The following is a 27,385-nucleotide window of genomic DNA, read 5'->3' on the forward strand; positions in this document are numbered from 1 at the left end:
TTTAAAACTACAGGTAAAAACACATAAGTTCTCGATTAAGTAATATGAACCGAGTGTAGAAGTAAATTGCAATTAGAAAAGTATATCATATGGATTAGTTTTTTAATAACTCAGCAGGCAGTGCTCTAGTCTTTGAAACAATATCAAAATGTCATATGAAGCGGAAGTTCAAGGAGTAGTTTAACCAAGGTGACATGCGTGGAGTATAACAGATCCGTGAAAGATTTCCATACTTTGCACATCAATGCCATGGTATCCATGCAGTGGTCGTTGCAGGAAGAGTCATTCCCTGAGATTCTAGAGTTTACAAGCCAGAACTGTTAGGTGTTAGGTGCAGTGTAACTAAAGAGCGAGAACAATGGCGGCTCAAATGCAGAGAGGTTATATAACCGCAGAAGTGCAGGTTATAGATTGCATTTGGAATACCGCGAGTGTATGCACTAATTTAAAACACCAATAAGAAGACGAGAACAATGCCGGGCATGATTGCAGCTGTCACCACACCGTTTCCAAAGGGATGAACCTCCTGCCCTCCAAACTGTTTTCGGCCATCCGTTCATTCATCCATCCATCTTTATACACAAAGCATCACCACGTTCACGACACGCCAAGTGAGCGACTATAGCGGCATGTTCTATACGAAGCAGACGCTTTGGCTCCCAGTGTCTCGAATACAGCCTGGATAGCACATACAATGATCGTCAGATAGCCGCGCAGGTTTTTTCTTTCTTTTCATTGATCTCTATTGCAGTAAAATAATTAGTAAACACTGTTTCATGCACCGACAGTGATACAGTTGACTTAGAGAAGGGTTATTATGCTTATGTTTAGACGACATCCTTGAGGCGCTGCAGATGAAGTTATGTGATGTTAGGAAGATAGTGCGAGACCGTAAAGCATGGCGTGATATGGTCTATAGGGTCACGAAGAGTCGGACACGACTGAACGACTGAACTGAACTGAACTGATTATGCTTATGTAGCCAGTACAACTGTGAAGCCGAACACTTCGTTAGGAGGAAGCAAATTCTCTTCGAGCCCATGTGTTGGTGTTCAGCATCACAATTTTCTCACATCTGGGCCTTGCCATGCGCAGGTGTTCGCAGTGGACTTACGCAACCATGGGGACAGCCCGCATACGGATGACATGAACTATCCTCTGATGAGCGCCGACCTGGAACTCTTCCTCCGAGATCGGGGCTTCAGCAAGGCCTCCTTCGTGGGACATAGCCTGGGCGGCCGGGTCGCCATGAAGTTCGCCGTCACCAGGGTAGGAGAGCTCAGCTTGCCGACAAAGCCTAAAAAGGCGAGAATATACACGCTACATTCCCCTATCAGCTCCTTCAGAAAACACCGATAATCTGCCCTAACCTAATATATGACTAATCCTCCTAGCTACACAATGATGAAACATCATCATCTATACTATGGTTAATATTATGGTTATTATTGCTACCGGGCTGAGAACTGTACAATATGTGGCTGGGTGCAATAATTACAATGTGAGTGAAATAACTGCGAAGACCTCGCGGTATCTGCATTGATCGTAGAAATCGTAGGTGTTTAAAACTTACCAGCATTCCGTGTGAATAGTAGTCAGGACTAGTGCCCCTTACACTAATGAATGAAACTGCTTTATTGCTGATTGTGGTTATTTTACCATTTTCATTTTCCTTCATTTTTTTTTGCATTTGAGTCTTCCTTTTTTCTTTCTCCACAGTGAGATATAAACACTAGGGATCCCATTTAGTCTATCGATGTGATACCCTATTGGTCTGTTAAGCTTTAGGTGTATCTTCAAAAAGGCACGTACCACGAAAGCTGCTCATGCTACTTCTCCGAAAGTATAATAGAGGGTCATGAGCAGCCGACAGAGATGCTCTCATTCGCAGGAGGGACCAGATCGGCGCTGGATCTAAGGCACAAAATAGAAATCAAAACCTCTAGTTAAAAATACCCAAGGGTGATTTAGTCTCGAAACAGTTCTTGCGCAAAGACTCTCGATAAAAATATTCCTCCTCAATAGTATCATCATCATCAGCAGCAGGACGGTACACACTGCAAGGCAGTTTCCTCTACCATTTTCCTCCTATTAACCAGGCCCTGCTCTATCGGCATCCACTTGACCTCTTCGAATTTCTTAATCCACCCACTCAATTTACGTTCTTACGTTCTCTTGGAATCCAATTGGTCGCTCTTTGAGACCATCGGTTATCCTCTATCTGAACTACTTGTCCTGCCCATGTCCATGGTTTCTTCCGTTTCGACTAGAATTTCACTAACTTTAGTTATTTCTCTGACCAACTCTACATGCTTTCTATCTCTTAATGTTACACCTACCATTTTCCATTCCTTGGCCCTCTGTATTATCCTCAAGTAGAACCCTTTTCGTTACACTCCATGTCTCCGCCCCATAGTTGAGTACCACCAGTGTGCAACTTTTCGACACTTTCCTCGTGAGTGATGCCGGTAAGCTGCTAGTCATAACGTTTGAGTACATTTAAGATGCGATCCATCCCAATCTTATTCCCCTCGTTATCTCCATTTCATGGTCCGGAACTGCAGTCACTACCTGTCCCAAGTAAACATATTCGCCTACCAATTAGAATGCTTCGCTACCTATTTTAAACTGCTTTTCCTTTCCCTGGTGGTTCAGCATTACCTTAGTCTTCTGCATATTAATCTTTAGGCATACCTTTCTGCTTTTTCTGTCTAGATAATTTATGATTAGTTGCAGTTGGTCCCCTGAGTTACATAACAAGTTAATGTCATCAACTAATCGCAGATTACTTAGCTATTCTCCATCGAATCTGATGCCTAACTACTCCCATTTTATGCATTTGATTACAATAGCTGTTTAAGCAAGCTGAAAATAGCACTAAGGAGATCGTGCCTCCTAACATAATACCTTTCCTAATTGGATTTTTTTTTACTTTTATGCAGAACTATGGTTGTTGTGCAGACACTGTAGATATATTTCAGTACTTTCACACATGGCCCACCTAGGCCCTAATCTCGCAATACCTGCATCACTGCTGAAGTTTCGACCTAGTTAAATGCTTTCTCGTACAGTCAATGAATGCTATGTATAGGGGCTGGTTATAATCCGAGCACGTTTCTATCACCTAGATTATAGTGTGGATATGATTGATGGTAGAGTACCCTTTCCGAAATTCTGCTTGATCATTTGGTTGGTTAAGTCTAATGTTGTCCTGATCCTATTAGTGATTGCCTTGCGGATTTGTCTGTATTGTTTCAATTCGTTAGCATCCCATTCTTATGAATTAAGATAATGTTAGTGTTCTTCAATGATTCCGGTACTTTCGATGCCATCAGGCATTGCGTATATAGGGCGGCCAGTTTTGCTAGCATGATGTCTCCTCCGCCCTTCAACAAATCTGTAGGTATTAGACCCTTCCCAGCTGTTTTCCCCCTTTTCATAGTTTCTAAAGCTTCCTTAACCTCGTACTTCGTTATTGGCGCAACATCTGATTGCTTTTCATTGCAGCCAATTTCGTCTTGTCCTGACTACTATGGCGACTGTACAACTGTACTATGGCTACTGTAGGAACCGAACTCCTTAGCTACATTGATTATCTTGTCTATGCTAGTAAAAACTTTGCCCGCCTTGTCCCGCAGTGCATGCATCTGATTGTTGCCTATGCTAATTTCCTCTTTCCCGCTTTCAGGCTACAAACGCTCTGTAGACAGTGCTCATTTCTCCTATCTAATACTTCTTTATATTGGCCATCATGCGCCTGCTGATTAGCTTTGATATATCTGCCAGTTCTATCAGGTCTGTTGGTTTGGAGGCTTTCATACTTCGGCGTTCCTTAATAAAGTATTTCGTCTTCATTGAGAGTAACGGTATCCTCTTTAACAATTCTACGGCATACCAATAGCGCGTACTCAGTAATATCTCTGAACTTATTATTCGTTGTTTCTAGCAAAGGCTGTCTTTGTAGGTTAGCACTGAGCGTGTATTCTGCAGTGAGAGGCGGAATTCCTGTACTTTTGCCCTTACCGCTAATTCGTTGATGGACTTCTTCCTCGCTAATTTGTTCCGCGCCCTCTTCAAGTCCAACTAATTCGAGACATTATCATCCTGTGGTCATTCCATCGCACCTTTCCGGTTACCTCTACATCCTGCATAAAGGCAAGGCTAGAACACAGTATAAAATCATTTTAATTTTTAAAGCGAAAGCCTTTATTTCCTCATCGTAGTCGACAAAGCCTGCCAGCAGAATTTTGTCACCAGAGGTGAAACGATTTTGAGAACAACAGTTAAAAATAAATTAATAAACATTATCTCGACCGGGAATCGAGCCTCCATCTCTTGGATCCCAAGCCTAGCACTTTATTGACTACACCAAGCCCCGGAGTTCTTTTCTTTGCACACGCCATAACACGAAACTCCGAGTAAAACATGGTTTTTGAAGGGAAGGGGCTTGTTTTACCATATGGAGCACGTTGTTTAATATGTAAGCAGTTGGAAACAATAGATCATATTTTTTTTACAATGTTGGGAAGGGGTATATTTGTGGCATGTATTACAATCATATACCAGGATACCGTTACTCTCTCTTACTTATAAGGTATTTACTAAGGTAATCACTAATAGAATCAGGAAAACCTTAGACTGCAATCAAGCAAAGGATCAAGCAGGCTTTCGAAAACGGTACTCTACTATCTATCATAACCATACCATCAACCAGGTGATAGAGAAATGGTCAGAATATAACCAGCTATTATACATAGCACTCATTGATTACGATAAAGCATTTGACTCAGTTGAAACCTCGGCGGTGATGCAGGCATTGCGAAATCAGGGGGTAGACGAGCCGTACGTGAAAGTTCTGGAAATTATATATAGTTATATAACCATAGTACTGCTAAAGAAATTAACAAAATTCCCATAAAGAAAGGTGTTAGACAAGGAGACACAATCTCACCAGTACTATTCACAGCTTGCTTAGAGGAAGTATTCAGAGAATTGGAATGGGAGCAGTTAGGAATAAGGGTAGATGGACAATACCTCAGTAATCTGCGATTTGCTGATGACATTGCCTTGCTAAGCAACTCGGGGGATGAACTGCAAATAGTTATTGATGACCTAGACAGGAAAAATAGAATGGTAGGCTTGAGAAATCAATATGCAGAAGACTAAGGTAATGTTCAACAGCCTCGGGAAGCAACAGCAGTTTACATTAAGTAGTGAAGTACTGGAAGTAGTAGGCGAATACGTCTGCTTAGGACAGGTAGTAACCGCAGATCCGGACCATGAAAATGCAATAACAAGAAGAATAAGATTGGGATGGGGCGCATTTGCCAAGCACTCGCAGGTTATGACTAGCAGCTTACCGGAATCGCTCAAGAGGAAAGTATACAACAGTTGCATCTTATCTGTACTCACCTATGGGGCTGAAACGTGGAGGCTATCCAAGAGAGTTTACTAAAGTTGAGGACGACCCAAAGGGCTATGGAACGAGAAATAACTCGTTACCGACATTCTAGTGGAAATTAAGAAGAAGAAATGGGCATGGGCAGGACATGTAGTGCGAAGAGAGGATACCCGATGACCGCTTAGGGTAACAAACTGGATTCTAAGGGAAGGAAAGCGTAGCAGGGGGCGGCAGAAAGTTAGGTGGGCGGATGAGCCTAAGTTCGCAGGGGTCAAATGGATGCAGCTAGCACAGAACCGGGTTAATTGGAGCAATATGGAAGAGGCCTTCGCCCTGCAGTGGGTCTAGTCAGGCTGATGATGATGATGAAGATTAGCCCCCCGAAAAACACAATTTCAGTGCGTACTAGGTCGGTGAACTACCGCAGGAGTACTGCGGCTTCATTCGGGCGACATGAACGATGTCGGCACGTGGCATAATGGACTGTCATTGCGGATGCACAGGGGTGATCTCGTGTGCCACAGGAGTGGGAGTGACGGGCCGTAGACCACGGTAGTGGCCTGCGTAGCGTGGCAAGAGCTTCTCACATAGCCCAACTCTACGAGCGGGAGTCCAGAACAAAACGAGAGAGCCCGGAGAAACTTGGGCATCCCGATGACGAGAATAATGGCAACGTTTTTAAGAGTTTAGGAAGGAAGCCAGTCGGCGGCGAGCAATAACATGAGCAGCATAAGCTTGGGATATAGCGTTATAAACTTAGGTACAAACGGAAGTGCAGGTTCTTAGGCGAATAGAGTATAGAAGGGCGAGTAGCCCATTGTATCGTGACGGGAACAATTATACTCGAACGTTACAAAGGGCAACGTAATATCCCAGTCACGGTGATCGTCCGATACATGCATTAACATCATGTCCGTGAACGCGTGGCTGAGGCGTTCGGTGGGCCCGTTCGTATGTGGATGGCAAAAGGCGGTGAAATAGTGCTTAATGGAGCAGTACCAGAGAAATTCGTCTACTACTCGGGCATGAACGCAACGGCCACAGTCAGTGAGTAGCTGGCGTGGAGCGCCATGGAGTAGGATGACGTCGTGGAGAAAAAACGCGGCAACGACAGTTTCACTGCTGGCGTTTATCGCTCGTGTGACAGCGTAGCGAGTATCTGTGGCCACCGCAACCCACTTATTCCTCGAAGCAGACAGTGGGAAAGGCCCGAGGAGATCAAGGCCAAATCGGGAAAATGGGTATATTGGGATGTGTATCGGCTGCAGTGATCCAGTAAGCACAACTGAGGGCTTCTTCCGTCGCTGATACCGGTCACATGAAGGCACGTAACGAAGAACCGAGCGGTAGAGGGCCTGGCCAAAAGAAGCGAAGGCGGGCGCTGTCGTACGTACGAGATACCCCAAGATGGCCCGTAGTGGGTGCGTCGTGCAGCTCCTGAAGAACGGGGGCACGTAGATGTTCGGGAACTACGAGCAGAATCTCGGCGCCACCTGGTCGAATATTCTGCCAGTATAAGGTTCCCTTGTGGAGCACAAGCAAAGCATGGGTAGCGTGTTTGATCAGTGCTGAGGCGGTTGATAGTGCTGCAATGTTTGTGATCTAAGCGCTGCTCGCGGCGAATGTGTAAAAGGTCAAAGATTGACAACACAAATTTGTCATCGTCATACTCGCTTTCAGGTGGCGGATCTACCAGGTTAGGGGACAGGCAAGTGGCTTCAGCGTGCAGCTGTCCAGACTTGTCAATGAATAAAAAGTGTATTCTTGAGCCGCAGGACCCAATGCCTCTGGCGACCAGTAGGGTCCTTCAGTGTAGAGAACTAACATAAGGTGTGGTGGTCGGTGAGAACGGACAACGGGCATCCAAACAAATAAGGGCGAAACTTTCCAATGGCGCACACGAAGGCTAAACACACGCTCCGTGATCGGATAATTTCGCTCAGCCGCCGAAAGAAGGCGACTGACACAAGCAATGACAGGAGTGCGACCCGTCAAAAAACTGGCCCCAATACCATGACTCCTGACATCTGCGCGAACGTCCGTTGGTGTCATGGGGTCGAAGTGCGCCAGGACGGGAGGGTTGCTGAGGGCCGCAGTGAGCGCAGAAAAGACTTGAGATTGTTCTTGATCACAGCAAAAGGGAACGTCCTTCTTCAGAAGAATGGTGAGTGGACGAGCCTTTTCCGCAGATTTGGGGACAAGCCGCCGAAAATTGGAGCAAAGGCTACGAAACTACGCACGCCACGGATGCAGTGTGATGTGGGAAATTCACGTACAGCACGAATTTGGTAGGGGTCGGATTGAATGCAGCGGGCGCCGACCAAGTGTCCGAACACCCTGAGTTTACGTCGGCCGAAGCTACATTTGTTCGAGTTCAGAAGAAGTCCAGCTCTTCGGAGAGGCCAAGAATGGCATCAAGGCGATGAAGATGGCTCTCAAATTAGAAGAAATTGCAGTGACGGCATCGACATAGCATTAGCACTTCGTCCATTTCAAGCCATACAGGAGAGAGTACATTAAGCGATCGTATCTCGTGCGTTCATTACACAGGCCAAACGGCATCACCTTGAATTGGTACAGGCCATCGGGAGCGACAAAGGTAGTATTCTCTCGGTCCCGTTCGTCGACTGCGATCTGCCAATAATCGCAACAAAGAGAAGTCGAACAAAAATAGCTGGCACCGTGCATGCAGTCGAGGTCATCATCTATTGTAGGGAGTGGTCCTTCATTGTAATTTTGTTGAGAGGTCGTTAATCATCACAGAATATTGTCCTGTTTAACAAGCACGACAGGCGACGCTCAGGGGCTGCTCGAAGGCGCTCTGATGTTTCTTGCTAACATCTTTTCAACATCAGCTTGTATGACGTGACATTAGCGACTCGGTAAGGTCGTCTGTGAATTAGGCTGGCGTCTCCGGCATCGCTGCGGAGTAACGAGGGATGTTTGTCCATAGGTTACGTCATCAAAATCAGAAGTATCGCTGTATGAAGTCAGAAGGCTCGTAAGTTATTTAGCACGATCAGGGTGCAGGTTAGGTGCACCCATTCCTGATATGTTGATCTCCGGAGATGGGGACGGTGCAGGTCATGCCGACACTCGAGCGGTAGGGTCAGGTAAAATAGCAGCCACTACAACGTCAGACAATGGGGTCTGTTCGGTGAAAGTATTGCTCTTAGGAAGAGCTTGCACAAAAAGGCTGAACTTCAAGACTGGAATATAAGCGTTGTTGTTCTCTACGTGCTCGATATCGAGCACGTAGATCGAGTTTACGCTGCAAAGTCACGTCGGTTATGGGGCAAACGTAGTTGTCATCAGGAACGGAGGAGAAATGCGACATGAGCATACACACAATGCAGCTTCTCGCGGCAGGTGAGTAATCGTAGCGGAGCGAATACGGAGCACTGAAGTTTCAGAAGCTTGTTTGTCAGGACAGATCAGCAGGTCTAGAGGAAGCAGTCTAGAACAGTCAACGAAAGTGGAATGTACAGTTAAAAAGTCGAGTCCTAATATAACGTCTTGAGGCCGTCTGTTTAGGAATGTAAATAGCACAGGGATGTGGCGGTCGGCAATGATGTACTTCTCGTATAAACGGAGCTCAATTAACGCTTTATAATGCCCCGAACTCCATTAGTCGGAAAGGTTACAGGCACCAACAATCCACCATGCCAGACCTCACAGTGGGCCGCGGACTGCGAGATGTCACCTGACAGATTACAGATAAAAAACTGCTCTGCGACCATTACATTATTCAAACCACTGTCCCTAGCCGTACCTTTCCGCGTAAACGTAAAATTTCTTACACTACCTGGAATACCTTTCCCACTATTCGCGACACCTTTCATACTACTGGCAGTCTTCAGAGTGGAACAAAAGTATTCAAGCATCTCCAGAAACAAGCTATGCAGGAGAGGGCCACTTCAGCCCCGGCAGATAATCCGGTCCGCATCTGGAAGAGACGGAAACGACTATTGCGCGCCCTTCGCAATCAGCCCAAAAATTCTCGCCTGTCTGATCGTGTCACCGAAATGACGCGAAAGAACACTGCGTTACACATGACAAGAATCAATGGAACAAAATTTGTAACACCGTCAATGGCACACTTAATTAACAAAGAACCTTGCACTTACTCAGAGAACCCCTCGGGCCTCAACCGGATCCTGTTCCCACTCTCCAGACTATTCGCAACTAGGTGCCGATGCCTTAAAAGCCCAACTCCGCGCTATTACATTCCTCCTCCCCTACCTAGTATTTATCCTCTGTAAACTGGTGCTTCCAATGCAAAACTCGATAAGCCGTTTACCCTCTGGGATCTTGGCAGGCCCCTAGAACAGCTAAAGCGGAAGCTTGTCCCAGGTGAAGACCAGATTACGTACTCAGTCATTCTAAATCTCTGTGACGAGGAGAAAGATCATTTTCTGAGCTTTATAAACTTACGTGGGGAAGAAACCACACTCCCAGCGTCTTGGTAACAATCACTTATAACCCTAGTTCCAAAGTCAGTAAAAAAATTGCGCTTCTAAACCTCCGCCCAGTTTGTTTAACATCATGTCTGGGAAACACCATGGAACGGATGGTCCTTAGTCGGCTCGAGGGTCATCTTGAATCCCCAGATTTCTTTCCCCTCAACAAATTAGCTTCCGAGGTGTGTCTACTCAGTACCTATTTTTTCTCCTCATGCACGAATGTGATTTTCCGCCCTCTTCCCAGATTCAAGCCATAGTGGCCCTTGATGTGCGTAAGGCTTTTGATACGCGGTATTTCTCCGCGACCGCACAGCAAAGTTCCGTCTCCCCGATTCTATATCTGATTCTTTGCCGCTCACGCGTGGTACTCCTGGAGGCGCTATTCTATTACCCTCCCTTTTTAACCTTGGAATGGCTCCCCTCTCTCGTATTCTAGAGTCTATCCCAAACTTAAAACATATATTCTATGCAGGAGACCTGACTCTTTGGTGCACTTCTGGGTCTCCTGGAGCAGTAGAGGAGACCCTACAGTCAGGTATCGATGCGTCGTTAGCTATCTTGGTAAAGTAGGATTATTTCCAGCACCTGAAAAATCCGAATTTCTGCTGATTGCAAAAACTCGCTATCAACGCAAACATAACCAGCTAATCAATCTCACAATGGCAGCGCACGCCATTCCTCGTGCATTGTCTTGCCGGATCCTTGGACTTTGTACCCACGAGTCAACTAATCAGGCCAAAGTATCTATACAACCGTTAAAATTTGCAATCAGCTTACGCATCTAGTTAGTTGCATAGTCAGTAAACACGCTGGGCTACGTGAAGGTCAAGTCAGGCAGCTTGTCCACGCATTAGTATTTAGCAGCACTTCGCAAACTTTTGTATACAATTCCTTACCTTACTCTAAACTGTCGTCAACGATATAAGAATGAGGTTACGCTTCCTATATTGTACAAGGCCTGTACATACGTCCACGGAGCGCCTATACTCTACGGGCTGTTCTTGCCCATGGGAGACCTAATAAAACAACATCGAGACCGGCAAATGGCAGGTCTTTCTAGCACCAAACAAGGACATTTGATACTACAGCAGGTTGCACTAAAACCTATCGACCTCCCTATAATTACCCCTCCTTTTTCGCTCCCGGATAACCTCAACATAACCCCAATTCCAAAAAACGTTGCACCTGGCACTAACCCAGGCAGACGATCCTCTCGCGTTGCAGTCATGTTCACCCTACAGATCCCACGATAGTCTACATAGATGCATCCCGAACGAACGTCTGAGCGGCTGCTTACTCAATTGAGAGCTGTAGCGATTTAGTGACACATACCCTCGGTCTTTACATAGGTCCTCCTACTACAGCGACTCTCGAGACCCTGCAATAGCTGCTAGTATTCAATACCTCGCACAAGTGCCCCCTAACCATTCAGAATATACCATATACACTGATTCAATACAGGCTGTAAGCGCCATTCATACGGGTCATATTTCTGAAGAACTGCAGGATGATCTCCACAGAGCTCTGACCAAACTACGTCCCAACACTGTCCCACTGAGGTGGATTCCTTGTCACACTGAAATCCCAGGCAATGACGTAGTGCATCGCTTCGTCTGCGAACGCCGGACGCCTGGGATTCCATGGCCTTATCGACCCACTTGGGACACTACTCTTCACTACAAAAAAGAAATCAACATTCACTAGGACAATATTACAGAAAATCTTCATACACTTCCTCTTCCTGATAAATCACTCTCTACACACACTGATTACTAGTGCCAGGTAGTTTCTATACCGATTCAAATATTCCCCGCATGCTCAAATTGTTCCCAACACTATGCAAACTTGGAACATTGCATGTTTTCATGCCCTGTCGGAATTCTATCACCCCACATTCCACACCCTCCTCCCTTAACGGGACGAGCTTGGTTAGCATCTGAAGAGCTGAATGATCAGTTAGCCTTGGTGACCCTGGCCCAGAACATTCTTGACGCTTATTAATGCGTTGAATAAACTTGTTTCCTCCTCCTCATACCAATCACAGTAGTGTTCTTGCCATCAGCAACACGAGGGGTAGATCAGGAAGCGGATTTAAGGACGTTATTGAGGCGTTGACGGAGCGAGAAATGGAGGACAGAAACGTGGGCCTCAGTGTCAATAAAGTGAGAAAGTGGGATTCCGTCCACAAGAATATGAATGAGGTTACATCTGGGTGTGGGGGTCAGTTCTGAGATGGCAGTCGTTGTCGGTAATGCAGCGTCACTCCCGGATGCTGCATTGGGTAGTTTCCCATCTAGGTGCCGGCATATGAAGGGGAGGAGCTGCGGCAAGGTACTGGTGAACGGGATCGACGAGCCAGTGTGGATGGAGATCGGCTGGACCGACGGGCAATGGGGACGGTTTCGTTGCAAGGCTCATCTGGTTGAGGAAGGAAGTGTCCAGGTCTATCTTAGGTGGGGCGGGACTCCTCTGGTTGGACAGAGAAGCGTCGAGGTCCATAATAGTATCGATGATCGGCGTTCTAATAGGAGCGAGGGGCGAAGAAGGCACGGCTATAGCAATAGCGCGATGTGTGGCCGGCGCGACATCAAATAAAGCAAATTGGCCTGTCATCTGAGGTGCGTCACTGTGCAGGATTGCGACTAAAGTATACGACATGAAGAATGCTGGCTGGAAGTAGCAGCAGCCAATAGAGGAAAAGGGTGCGATGGTGGTGACAGTGGCGGCATGGTGCTGAAGGAGAGGCCGACGTTGACAAGTTCCTGGCGAACAACGGCCTGCATTGTGTACACGGTGCCTGGCAGCGGAGACGTGAGTAGTGTAGGAGCCAAGGCGTCTAGTTCACTTCCTCTCAGACAAACAGGCCTACGTGAGGATCCAGAACGCAGACCACGGTCCCTTTCTATTAAGCACGAGAGGTACACCACAGGGAGCGGTGCTATCCCCGCTTCTTTACAATATGGCAATGAAAAATCTCCCGGTCCACCTGGAGAAAGTCTCGGGTGTGCAGTACGCGCTGTACGCGGACGACATCTCCATATGGGCCACGCAGGGCTCTCTCGGAGAAATGGAGGCCAGCTTGCAGGAGGCAGCCACCGCTGTAAATGAGTACGCGAAAAAATGCGGCCTTCTGTGGCCACCAAAAAAATCCGAATTCGTCCATATTCGTCCCTCCAAAAAATGCACAGACAAGATAGAATTGCGACTTGGATCAGAACCAATACCCGAGAAAGAGGAAGTTAGAGTACTGGGCCTTTTCATTCACCAGCGTAAGCTAGCGACGACCACGCTCGACAAGCTAAAAAAGGTGGGAGACCAGGTGGGCCGAATGGTCGGCAGAGTCTCAAACAAAAAAGGGGGACTGAGAAGCAAAGATGCTCTACGGCTGGCCAATGCCTTTGTAACAAGCAGAATCCTGTACTCGATCCCCTATCTCCACCTCAAGAAACACGACGAGAACATCCTCGAGGTCATCACGCGCAAAATACGCGAAGAAGGCCCTCGACCTCCCTATAACCACGTCAAACCTGAGACTCCAAGGTCTGGGTATGACGAACACGTTCGAGGAGCTGAGAGAAGCCCACCTCACGAGTCAATACAGGCGACTATCGCAGACACCGTAGGGGCGTCGGCTATTAACCCGTCTACACATACAACACACGACTGTAACCAAGGAAAGAGTAAGGCTTCCCACAGGAGGGGCGATACGCCCTGCACGTAAAACCACTCCCCACTAATATGTCCAAGGCCGACCATGAGGGTAGGCGCATGGCAGGGCAGAGGCCTTAGCTCATCACTGCGAAGGGAAACCCAGAGTGTACTATGTGGACGCGTCCGGCCCGCACCAAGGCGGGTGGTACACGGCGGCAGTGATCCACGAGTCCAAAACGGTAAATGGGGTCACATTTAAAGCCCGAAGCGTAACACAGGCAGAGGAGGTCGCCATCGCGTTAGCAGCAACACACTCTGATTCCAAAACAATCATAATGGACTCGCGAGGGGCGTGTAGGAACTTTCAACAGGGCTGGGTACCATACCTGGCCTACCGGCTACTAAAAAACAGCTCGGACCTGGCCTACCGACTACTGCAAAACAGCTCGTACGTGGAAAGTCCATCCCGCCGCTTCATAGTCTGGGCTCGGGCCCATTCTGGGCTAGAAGGAAACGAGGCAGCAGATGCCGCCACCCACGAGCTTTCTTACCGGGCAACCTCGTCTCCTTCCTCCTCAGAAGAATTCACACCAGCCTACACTTTCAGAGAAATTACGCAGCTCTACCAAAACAGACTCAATATTTTCCCCCACCCGTGTAAAGGGTTAACAAGGGCGGAGGAACGCGTGTTTCTTCGCCTCCGTACGAATACCATGATGTGCCCGGCGTCACTTAAACACTTTGACAGTGCCTTCTCCGGGGAGTGCCCGCACTGCGGGGAAATGTCCTCGGACCTTTTCCACATGATGTGGGCGTGCCCCTCCAACCCTGCCTTTGCACCTAACCAAAACACCACCCGGGAGGACTGGGAGGCGACCCTACTCGCCTGCTCCGACATGAAAGCCCAAAAGGCCTTGGTCAAAAGAGCAATGGCGGCAGCGGAAGCCACTGGGGTCCTGTACTAGGGACTCCACCTAGTGTTTGTGAGGGGAAGGGCACTAAGCCTGACCCCAGAGCAACCTTCATGTAACTCCATATTTTATTAAACGTTTTCACCACCACCACCTCTGGACAATCCGAGTCATGTTCGCTGAATGAGAATTTGTACGATGTACGAGACTTCGTTGTTTAGCCTACTCGAATTTTCGACAGACTTGAAGTACCAAGTCGACAGTAGAGCAATCCGCACAGAAGAGGACGTTGAAAGCATCACCCGCGATGCGTAATTCAGTCTCCTCAACGGTAGGGTCCAGCAACTTCTTTCTCCTAACTGGTTGCCTCTGACGGGGTAAACGCCGATTGTTATCGTGAGGTGTCTCTGAAGGTAACATACACTCACTGAAGGCAGGAAATAATTAAGGTGAAGCTAATTTAATAGTGTTACCATTGTCACGCCGTCACCTCGTAGCTCTGCTCACGACTGGTTTTGCGGCTATTAATAATTAAAAACATATCGTAATGCAACCTAAAGAGGAGCAGTCCCCCGGAAAGATCTTGGTAGCTTATTTTAACATTGCGATCAAAAAATACCAAAAAGTGGAACCTACTGGATTCGAACAGATATTTTATTCGCTTACTGCGAAAGTAAGTAGTATCATTCCATTGCGGCACTGAAGCAATGAGCAAGGCAAGATTTAAAGGCGCTCTTATTTATTTTTACAATATTAACGCTATCTTTCGCCAGGTGACGCTGCTCACGGATTTCTGTGAGCGACACGATCTAGTTATAGTAAATAGAGAAACAAACTGTGAAGGCCAAATCACTTGGGAATTCCGCAACAGGCAGACGACCATTGACTATTGTCTAATGTCGCAAGAAATTTATAGCAAGGCCACAAAAATGGAAATAGACGAAGAAGGGGAGTGTAGTCTGGGAAGTGATCATAAACGTATTAGTCTGCAGATGGGGCCCTTGATGAAAAGAGAAATGGAACTTAGACAAAACGTAAACGCAAAATTAAACGACGATCAAATAGCGCAGAGAGCAGCAGACATAGAGGAACCAATACAGAAAAGCCCTATGGAAGACTGGGATTATGAACAGGTAGAACTACACATAAGGAGGAAAATTCAGGAGGTTAAAGTAGCAAACCGCTGGAATGGAAAGAGGAAGCCACGAAGCTGGTGGAATAAGGAAACCAGGGAAGCTATTGAACAACGACGGGCTGCTTCAAGGGAACACCGAAAGGCAAAGAAAGCACAGGTATCTCAGGAGGAAATCGACCAAAAATGGGAATCATATCGACAAAAGAAACTTCAAGTGCAAGACCTCGTCCAAAGTAAAATAAGACAGTCCACCGATCGCTGGATGGCTGATATACACGATGCCTCTAGAGGCGGAGCAACAAAATTCTGGAGCCATATAAGCTGGCTAGGGAAGAAGAACCAAAGAAAACAGGATCGGATTCAAGACAACGAGGGAAATTGTTTACAGGGAGGTAACGCACTGAACTACATTACATCAGTTATAGCCGAGTCATTTAAGAGCGACGATAGGGTAATCTCCGCAAATCAGGAAGCAACACAAGGTTGCAGAATACAAAGCAGCTTAGAACTGACCATTCTAAACTGGAAAAAGGCAGAAAAAAATAATCCTAAAACCACATCTACAGGAATAGATGGAATTCCGATCAAGCTGATCAATGAACTCGGTCCAAAAAGTAAGGAAACGTTGTTAAAAGCTCTGGAAACAGTCATAACGAATAAGCATATTCCGGACAGCTGGCGGCAGAGTAAAATGAATTTGATTTATAAAGGGAAAGGAGACCGGATGCACATACAATCCTACAGGCCGATTACCATAACATCTGTCATGTACAGGGTAGCCCTGCAGGCGGTGAAATTAAACGTGCAAGCACGGGTTGAAAGTAACAAGATACTCGGAGAACTTCAGAACGGCTTTAGAAATGGTAGGCGCTTAGATGATAGCCTGTTCGTGCTTACCCAATGCATCGAAATATCTAGAGTGGAAAATAGACCTTTGTATTTGTCCTTCCTGGACATAAACGGGGCGTACGACAACGTAAGCAGGGAACTCCAGTGGAACATATTAAAAGAAGAAGGTATCGGTTATGAGACAACAGAGTTCCTACAGGAAATATACCGGGATAACAAAGTAGAAATTACGTAGGAAGGGATAAGAAGTACGGAGGATGTCAAAGTATGCAAAGGATTAAGACAAGGCTGTCCTCTATCACCAGTGCTGTTCATGCTTTATATGATAAACCTGGAACGGAGGGATACAAGGCAGTAACCTAGGTTCTAACCTGTCATATAGATTAGGTGGAAAGGCGGTAGAGCAGCGCCTCCCCGGTTTGATGTATGCAGACGATATTGTGCTGCTAGCTGAGAGTCTGGAAGAATTGCAAACTCTAGTTAAGTATTGCGGAGACGAAGGGGACGCTCTAGGCTTCAGTTTCAGCGCAGTTAAGTCGGGTCTGATGATTTTCAACGGCTCAACTGATCAGTGTCTTAAAATACAAGGCCTTGAAATACCTAGAGAAGCAGAATATAAATATCTGGGGGTATGGGTAAACAAAGGATGGGCATACATTGGAAAGCATGAGCAATCACTCAAGGCCAAAGGGCGAAGGAATGCCGGAATAATGAAGCATAAGGCATTGTGGGGATACAATAGGTATGAGGTTTTTGAGGGGTATTTGGAAAGGAATTATGGTGCCCGGACTTACTTTCAGAAATGCGGTTTTGTGCCTAAAATCAGAGGTACAGTCGACATTAGAAACAAATGAGAGATCCGTTGTACGATTAGCACTAGGTGCCCACGGCAAAACTACAAATGAGGCGGTAGAGGGAGTTATGGGCTGGGCATCTTTCGAAGTACGGGAAGCTCAGAGTAAAATATTATATGAGGAACGCCTGAGGAAATTGGACAGTAACAGATGGGCAGCTAAAGTATTTAAATACCTGTACTTAAAAAGCGTTGACTCACAATGGAGGAAAAGAACTAGTAACAAGGACGGAGAAATAAAGAGCATTAAGCAACAGGTGAAAAACACAGAAGGTAAAAATTGGATAAATTCGATGGAAAAGAAACAGAGAAGTGGAGAAACGGAAAGTGGAAAATGCGGATCAGGAAGGAAGGTTTTTTTTGATAACTTAAGAGGCAGTGCCCTACTTTTTGAAGCTAGATCAGGGTGCCTTAGAACACGCAGCTACAAAAAGAATTTAACAATGGAGATGACGCATGCGCTGTATGTGGGAACTCCAGTGAAACAATTGACCCTATTATACTCGAATGTAATAGTATCCATCCGGAAGTTGGTGCAGGCGCAATCACTGTTCCTGAAGCTCTGGCGTTTACAGATAACAGTGGCCGGGTGAATAAACCGGCGGTGGAAACTAGCAAAAAACGACTGGAAGATTGTTGCCTTAAAAGCTGAGAAGTGACATAATGTTAGTAATGGAGGAACAAAATTTTATAAATAAAATGATGGTTTAGTTAACCATTCTAAATCAATAATTAAGATATAGGGAGAAAAATGAGCCTGATAGCTACTGCTACCACCCCGTTTCAAAGGGGACGCTCCTATATTCCATCCACCCATCCATCCATCATCCGCGATATCATTGAGGTTATGTTCTACCTTGTCACTTTTAGGCATGGTGACGTTCACCTTGCGGTACGACAAAAGGATGTCGTGAATATAGGCAAGGTAGGACTCCCTGGGTGATCGGGTACGAGTAGAATGTTCTGTTTTTGCTGCGAGAGCCAGCCCAATCGGCTTCTCGAGCAAGTACTGAAGCTTTTGTTTACCGATTTCCCAGTCACGTCCCGCCAAATAGACAATTATCGTCACCAGCACTACGGCCGTGTCCTAGTGGTTATTCCTGGTGCAGCGCTCGTACTCATGCGACCAATCGACAACGTGTGGCTTGTCTTCACGTTTAAAGATGGGAGGATGGTGGATTTTCGTGAGTACGACTGGCTGCGCCGATGTAGCTACGATGGTAGGGGCTGGCTCGGACGTCATAGTAGCCGTTGTAGACGTCGTTGTAAGCCTAGGTAGGTGACGGGCACTGCGCAAACTTAGCTGCTAGCAGCGTAAAAGGGCTCTTTTGTGCGCCTGGAGATCTTTAGTCACCTCCACCGAAATGATACGTGGCAAGAAACACAACAGCTGATGCCGCTTGAATGTTGCGTCGAGCACTATCCTTCTCTTAGCACCATTTACGATAGTGATGATGACTACCTCAGACAAAATGGCACATACCTAGGCGGAGGATTCACCAGGGTACATTTTAGGTTGTAAATATATACGGTCTAGTACTGGTGTATTCAGATATATATGGATGTTTAACTAGAATTTAAAAAAAAAGTAAACAAAAAGTAATAAAGTCTTACCTAGCAAAAGATTCTACCTGTTGAAATTATGTAATCATGAATAGAATCACACACTAGTTTTAATGCATATCTCTTGACGCTTGCCCTAAAAGAGAGAAGAACTAGAATGGTTAGAGGAAGGCCTAATCTGGAAAGGGGAGTCGCTAAGTAAATGTTTGCGGAGAGATGCGAACTGCCGGCAGCAGAAGAAAAAATGATCTATGGATTCAATTTCTTTGAAAGACTCAGAGAGGTTAGTTGCGTATAGCCGCGGACGAAATAAATACAGATTTAAGTTCGGTAATCTACAGCGCAAGAGAGCCATAGACACTTCAAATTCCCTTGTACTACACACGCGTCCACGCCAAGGCCATCTGATGTGTTGGTAATTCGGGGCAGAAAGGAGAGGCTCATGACTGGGGTAATGGAGACATTGGAAATTTTTAAATCGTGCTAAAGGTAAATAAATAGTATTAGATATGCACAGCACCAATCACCGTTGCTACAGCTTCGTCTTCCTTCTGTCTCTTCGTTCATCATCGTCTTCTTCAATGTTCAGGACATATGTAACAATATGAAGTCAATATCAGCTAATTCGTGGCAGTGAATGCATTTTTTAAATAAAGGTGAATAGATTTACAATGACTGTTGGCACAATTTGCCTCTTTGCAAAAGGAAAAAAAAATAGTCAGCTACAATGGTGCTGCTCGATTACAGGGACGCGTGCACCTATTTGAGTCAATAATTGACCGAAAACACAGGAAGTAGTCGGAAAAATAATTCTTCCTCAATCTCATTGTCCGAATGCCAATCAGAAATGTATAATTATATGGAGATTACGAACGATAGCAATGGTAATTTTGTGTTAATCATAAATAAGCAGAACAAGCCAACAAAAAAAAACCCGTGAACACTGACGAAATGCAAAAGTCTGAGCGTTGCTGCTGCGCACGCTACCTCGCGCGCCCCTTTATAGTTGTTGATAACCGAGTTCAGAGCCCGTGTCGCAAAACCGGAAACTTCCGCTCCCTGGGGCGCGTTTCTTTCAATGTTCCTGCAAGTGAGGGATTGGATGGTACACCGTGGTCCTGTAGCCTGGCGTTCCTTGACGCGTGTTAGTTGCAGTGATTTTTTGTAATATGACGCTCTCGTTGCTCCTGCAGACGGGAGAGAAGCCGTCATTGTCGAAACCCCTTCGTTGCCATGGTAAAGACAGAAGCGCTACACAGAGAATTAGGGTATTGCTTACGTGCCCTATGTGACGGAATTGGTTAGTACGCTCAGCTGATAAATGTTCAAAAGAAAAATGGGCTTGCAATACACGTTTGAATATTTGTCTGCTGAGCGTACTAACCAATTCCGCCATGATGATTTATCGTCATGAATATTTATCAACTGTGACGCGAAAGAAACTTTACAAGGACTTGTGCGATGTCTTTCTCCCGATCCCATTGTACAGATTGTTGTATTCGGCAGGTGGTCCATGGGAGTCAGTAAAAAATATGGCTGTACCAGGGAGAACAAAAACTTTCCTTTTCAAGCTCCATAGCAATACACTAGAAGTTAAGGCTTATTTAGAAATGAAAGGTGTCTTTTTTTGTACCTAGGGGAAGTCACTGTTTCATATGCCGCAAACCGGAAATTATCGAACACGTTTTCTTAGACTATTGGGAAACCTTTTTCTTCTGAGACATCCTACAACGAACAATTAAAAAGCACCTAACCATGGATGCATTCGGAATTCGATTTTTACCAATTGAAGATGATGATGGGCTACCGCTGGACATGATCATGTTATTGGGCCTGCACAGTACTGGCGATCCAGAGTGGCTTTCAGGCATGCAGACGTTGATGCGAGGAAAATACGACAGTATTTTCTCGAAGCCGTTGCGAGTGTTATTGAAGTTCTCAAGACACAAGACGAAGCGCCTGAGTGGCTTCTGAGAACGGAAATGTTGCTGCAAATGAATGAGTTGTAATGGATCACGCAGCCCAAATCGCGTGGTTTTAACCCATGTTCTGTATTTGTCGCGTAATATTCCCTCTCAGGTGTGTGTGTGTGTGTGTGTGTGTGTGTGTGTGTGTGTGTGTGTGTGTGTGTGTGTGTGTGTGTGTGTGTGTGTGTGTGTGTGTGTGTGTGTGTGTGTGTGTGTGTGTGTGTGTGTGTGTGTGCGCGTGCGTGCGTGCGTGTGTGTGGTGTCTGCGCGTGCGTGTGTGTGTGTGCGTCTGTGTGATGTTCTATATGTGTAAAATCTGATGATAAATTAGGCAAATAAGGAAAAAAAATACGCTCAGCAGATTATCGGAGGGGTAGGAGGTCGATTCCAGTGCAGGACAATTTTTTTTAAATGTAAATTGGAAGGTGAATAGATTTAATGAATTGGGTTTGAATAGAATTATGGGCTCTGATAGTAAAGTGACATTTTCATACAACTGGACTGCCACTTGTCTTTGTCGCATAATAAAGCAAATTTTATTATCATATTCTCCGTTTCGAGGAACACGGCGCAGGCTTGACGTCTTTGTGAACATGTGTACGTTAGGGCTGTGCAGAAAGTTAAATTCTCTTGACTGCACCGTCTTACGACACCGCGGGATTCTCTCTTTGTGAACAGGAGGAAGTGCAGTTTTTAATATCATGCAATCTCAGTTTGCCATCAGCTACCTTTTAGAAAACGAAAAAAGGAAGCCATAATCCGCAGACCAACGCTTTGCCACGAGGACATATTGCGGTGTGAGCTAAGTTGCGGCCACGAAAATCTACAGCAAACTAAATCCGATACTTCTCTTGTAAAACATTGGTTAATGCATTGTATATCTGCCCTTCTTCGGTTGACTAAGATTGACGCTTCGACAACCATGTCCTCTGTTCCTATCTCTCATACTGTGAAATTGTTTGAACTAATGACATGGTACCAAATTCATATACTGCTTTATAACCATTACGTAGTTTACGTTGCATTGTGGCTAACTGGACATAGAAACATCATGATCATAAATATACAAACTGCGGAGGTCGAATTCGAAAATAGGTGTCCTTTGTAAAATCACTTCACCAAAACATACGCCAAATCGGCATATAAACTACAATATTGTCACGTCTCGATAGAACGCCAAGGAGGACCCAAAGATAGGACGGGTTTAATAATCAACCTGGACGAGTCTTGCACTCCAACTTCCTTCTCCTCCAGGCTCGTGCTTGTGGGACCAGTCATCATCTTTGGCGTCGTCTTCTATGCGGCATTTGCCCCCCTCCTAAGGAAGCATCGTCCCGATGAGCATAAAAGCGAGTAGGAGGTCAAGGTCAGTCCGAGTTGTACGGCTTCATACGTACAACGTGGACGACGTCAGCTTGTTGCTGGCGTCGCTTTGAGGTCGACACCCCGTCTGGCACCACCTCATAAGTGACGTCGGTTAAACGTCGCTGAACAACATATGGCCCGAAATATCGCTGCAATAGTTTTTCGGAGAGTCCACGGCTCCGAATAGGCGTCCAGACCCACACTTTGTCGCCAGGTTCGTACATGACATGTCGGCGTCTATGATTGTAGCGTCGTGCATCATGCTCTTGCTGATTCTTGATCCGCACACGCGCTAGTTGGCGAGCTTCCTCTGCACGCTGAGCGATTTCCTCGGCGTCCTGATCGAGATCGTCGGTGTCGGCATTCGGGAGCAACATTGCATCCAGCATAGTTGTTACTGGTCGCCTGTGAAGGAGGCTGAATGGTGTCATACGAGTGGTGTCTTGGCGTACCGTATTGTAGGCGAACGTGACGTAGGGAAGAATTTCGTCCCAATTCTTGTGGTTCACATCCACGTACATGCAAAGCATGTCTGCGATAGTTTTATTGAGGCGTTCCGTCAACCCATTGGCTTGGGGGTGATAGGCTGTAGTTTTACAGTGACAGGTACCACTGAGGCGGAGAACGGTCTCCAAAAGATCGGCCGTAAATGGAGTTCCCCGGTCAGTTATAATGAGCGCCGGAGCACCATGCCTCAGGAAAATGTTCTCCACGAAGAACCGAGCTGCTTCGGCGGCGGTACCCCTTGGCAGAGCCTTGGTCTCCGCGTAGCGGGTTAGATAATTGGTGGCGACAATTATCCATTTATTTCCGGCTGTCGATGTCGGAAATGGTCCCAGGAGGTCCATGCCGATTTGCTTAAAAGGTATTGTGGGCACTTGAAGAGGATGGAGTAGGCCAGCTGGTTTTACAGGGGGTGATTTACGGCGCTGGCAGTCTATGCAAGTACGTATATAGTGTTTCACTGTCGCAGGCAGTTTTGGCCAGTAGTATCCATGCTGGACTCTAGCCAACGTGCGGGTGTAGCCTAGGTGACCGGCGGTTGGCTCGTCGTGACACGCTTGCAAAACTTCTCTGCGGAGAGCAGATATGACGACGAGTAGATGACTATTTACCCCAGGGCGGAAGTTCTTCTTGTAAAGTACGCTGTTGCGAATAAATAATGAAGAGATTACTCGGGTGAAAATCTTTGGCACAACGGTAGTTCGTTTTTCCAAGAAATCAACAAGAGGGAGCAATTCCTGGTCTTCTCGCTGCTGTTGGGAAAGCGTTGCGTCATCTATGACACCTAAAAACGCAGTGTCTTCATCGGTCATAGTGGAAGGTTTGACCGGCGCTCGCGAAAGGCAGTCAGCATCCGTGTGCTTTTTTCCAGATTTGTAAATAACTGCCATGTCGAATTCTTGTAATCGAAGGCTCCAACGCGCGTCTCCCTGAAGGGTCCTTTAGATTCGTCAGCCAACAGAGCGAGTGATGGTCGCTAACTACTTGAAAGGGGCGAGCGTACAAATAAGGGCGGAACTTCATAACCGCCTATACCACTGCAAGGCATTCTTTTTCGGTTGCCGAGTAGTTAGCTTCTGCTTTAGATAGGGTCCCGCTGGCGTATGCAATTACTTTTTCCACACCATCCTGGCGCTGCACCAGCACAGCACCTAAGCCCACGTTGCTGGCATCCGTATGAAGCAGTGTAGGGGCGTCGTCATCAAAGTGCGCCAGGACAGGGGGTGTCTGTAAACGTCTCCGCAGCTCATTAAACGCTTGTTCCTGTTCTTCACCCCAGTGAAAGACAGCGTTGTCCCGCGTCAGCGAAGTTAATGGCCAGGCAATTCGTGAGAATCCAGCAATAAACCGGCGGTAATAGGCGCAAAGACCCAGGAAACGCCGCAATGTCTTTTTGTCCGTAGGTGTCGGGAACTTGGCGACTGCGGAGAGCTTTTCAGGAATAGGCCGGACACCTTCTTGGCTAACGACGTGACCTAAGAATTGCAGCTCCTCGTACCGGAAGTGGCACTTCTCGGGTTTTAGTGTGAGGCCCGCAGATCGTATGGCCTGAAATACAGCTAGCAAATGGCGTAGATGCTCTTCAAATGTGGCCGAAAACACAATCACGTCGTCAAGATACACCAGGCATGTTTGCCACTTAAGTCCCGAGAGCACAGTATCCATCAACCTCTGAAATGTTGCTGGTGCTGAGCATAAACCGAACGGAAGAACCTTAAACTCGTACAATCCGTCGGGAGTGACGAATGCTGTCTTCTCCCGATCTCTCTCGTCTACTTCTATCTGCCAATATCCACTTTTCAAGTCCATTGATGAGAAGTAACGTGCATTTCGTAGGCGATCAAGGGAATCGTCGATGCGAGGAAGAGGGTACACGTCTTTTTTAGTTACTTGGTTGAGCTTGCGGTAATCTATGCAAAATCGTAAGCTGCCGTCCTTCTTTTTAACAAGTACCACGGGGGAAGCCCATGGGCTCTGTGACGGCTGGATAACGTCGTCTCTAAGCATTTCGGCCACCTGGCGCTCAATGGCTTCACGTTCTTTCGGAGCTACACGGTAAGGATTTTGTCGAATCGGGCGAACGGAGTCATCCATGATGATTCGATGTTTTGTCAAAGGCGTTTGGCCGATCCGCGATTCGGAAGCAAAGCAGTCTCGAAATTGATCTATGAGGTCCAAAAGACGGTCCCGTTCTGAAGACAAATTTGGAATCACATCGACGATGGTTACGGGCGTCTTGCACATTGATCCTTCCTGTTGCAGTGAGAAGCAGCGCTGCGCATTTGGGAGGCTGTCGAAAAAGGCCACAGTTGTGCCTTTCGGAATTTGCTGACGCTCGTCGCTGAAGTTTGTCAGCAGCACTTCGGTCTGTCCATTGGTCAAGTTGACTAGCCCTCGAGCTATAGAAACACCTCGGCTTAGTACCAGGGCGACTGCCCTTTCGGCGATACCATCGCCGGTATGCGCCATGTCGCACTTCACTTCAACAAGAGAGCCTGATCGCGGAGGTAATGTCACTGTCTCATTGGCGACGCGTAAGGGCATCAGTAGTACTTCCGCATAACCAAGGTCTTCATGATTGGTGAAGGCAACGACGCTGTCACGAATGCTGATTACAGCCCCGTGAAGACGCAGAAAGTCCATGCCCAAGATGAGATCTTTGTAACAGTCAGGGAGAATAACGAAGCTGCCAACAAACACCGCGTTTTCTATTCCTATTCGGGCAGTGCACTTCCCTGTCGGTGCCAGTAGCTGACCCCCAGCACTTCTTATTACTGGCCCAGTCCATTCGGTTTTTACTTTGCGCAGCGTGTCAGCCAGTTTCTGGCTAATAATTGAAAAATCCGCCCCGGTATCCACCAGAGCATGTACCTCCAGCCCATCAATGGAAACGGCGAGGTCAGCGCTAACAACGTTATCTGGGTTGCTCGTTTCTTTCGGCATTTTCGGCGGCAGTGCAGCAAAGTCAGCGGTGTCAGCTTCGTCGTCGGGGCTGCTAATCTGGTGCGGCATTTTCGGTGGTAATGTAGGCGGCATTTTCGGCGGTAGTGCGGCAATGTCAATACTAACGGCAGCGTCAGAAGCACGGGCTGTCGGCAGTTGCGGTGGTGGTGAGGGTTTTGACACTTTTAGACTGTGTGCAACCTCCCCTCGCGAGGTTTCGGCTGTTAGTTTCCCCGGTGAGGGCTAGGGGACCGCCGTCCGCCAACGTCAGCATTGCCACGACGCATCGGCAGAGAATAACGCTGTGCCGATGGGGAGGAGCGGCGGCGGAAGCCCGGGGATTCGGTTTCCCTGCTGACCGGAAGGCCGTCCTCGGTTTGGGCAGTGTCAGCGTCGAAGCGGCAGCGAGCAGAAGGAGACGGAAAGGCCTGCCCCTCTTCGCGGTAGCGGCAGTACCGATATACGTGGCCAGGTTGTCCGCAGTAGAAACAGAGTGGCCGGCTGTCATAACTGCGCCACCTGTCCGTTCGGCGCAGTTCAGAGTGCCTGGAAGGCGCCCACTGAGGCCCCTGGAAGAACCGCGTCTCCTGACGGCTCGGTGAGCTCGGTGGGGCGTGGTCTGGCGGTGGGCGACGAAGGACCGCGGCGTAGCTCTCAGATTGCGGCTCGTGATAAGGTGCAGGAATGTTGGCCGTGTAGTTGACCGGTTGTGGAACGCGGTATGGTGGTTCGGAAATGGCTGCCGCGTTGTCGACTGGATGAAACTCGTTGCACTGGGCAGACGGTGATAGGGAGCACCGAATTTCATTCCTTACAGCCTGCACGAGGGCCTCTGACGACTGAGCTTTCGTAACCGTAATTCGCTGCAACTCCTCAAGGACAATTTCTCTAACCATGTCTCGAAGAGTGGTCTGATCTGTTGCAATCAGCACCGCCGCAATCGTCGGGGCACAGCTGGCTGGTCGGTTGTACTGGCGGCACCGATCTTGGAGGGCTCGCTCTATAGCCGTAGCGTCCTTAATGAACTCACTCACGGTTTTAGGTGGGTTGCGTACTAAGCCGGCAAACACCTGTTCTTTGACACCGTGCATGAGATGCCGTAACTTCTTTGGCTCACTCATATCAGGTCGGCACGGCGAAAAAGGCGAGCCATGTCTTCCGCAAACATAGCCACGCTCTCATTCGGCTTCTGGACACGCACTTCAAGCAGGCGCAGCGCATTGTCGCGTCGATCAGTTCTCGCAAAGGTGTCTACAAGCTGCGGCGGAAGTCGTTCCATGTGGATAAGCTGGCCTCGTGGTTTTCAAACCACGTTCTAGCATTATCCTGAAGGGCAAAATAAACATAGCAAAGCTTGTGATCTTCGCTCCACTGATTAATCTTGGCCACTCGCTCAAACTGGTGAAGCCAGTCCTCGACATCTTCAAACGCTTCCCCGCGAAAGCACTCTGGCACCTTGGCGTTCTGAAGAGTCACCGGTGTAGGGTTGGGATGTGCCATGGCTTGGGAGACCTGATGGACTTGGTCGTTTGAAGAGTCGCTTGGCAGATAGTTGTACTCCGGGGCTAGGCCTAGAAGGCGGCGGCTAGCGCGATGTACAGGCGTGTCGATGTCTGGGATTCGCTGTGGACTGCTGGAAGGAGTCTTATGCATACCCCAGTGCACTCCACCAGTGTCACGTCTCGATAGAACGCCAAGGAGGACCCAAAGATAGGACGGGTTTAATAATCAACCTGGACGAGTCTTGCGCTCCAACTTCCTTCTCCTCCAGGCTCGCGCT

The 27,385-nt window shown here is 47.3% G+C and overlaps 1 protein-coding gene across 1 annotated transcript in view; it reads left to right on the forward strand.

The window, feature by feature from the left end:
• LOC146194451 (sn-1-specific diacylglycerol lipase ABHD11-like) overlaps window positions 1-27,385 on the forward strand; it is a 113,986-nt gene that overhangs the window by 53,861 nt on the left and 32,740 nt on the right. Inside the window, exon 3 of the mRNA XM_084596560.1 lies at window positions 1,096-1,269. Within this exon, the coding sequence (XP_084452686.1) occupies window positions 1,096-1,269 (174 nt within the window). The remainder of the gene's footprint in view (window positions 1-1,095; window positions 1,270-27,385) is intronic.

This window comes from Amblyomma maculatum, chromosome 3 (assembly GCF_055883805.1).
Source record: "Amblyomma maculatum isolate TAMU_Amacu chromosome 3, ASM5588380v1, whole genome shotgun sequence".
Classification (NCBI taxonomy): domain Eukaryota; kingdom Metazoa; phylum Arthropoda; class Arachnida; order Ixodida; family Ixodidae; genus Amblyomma; species Amblyomma maculatum.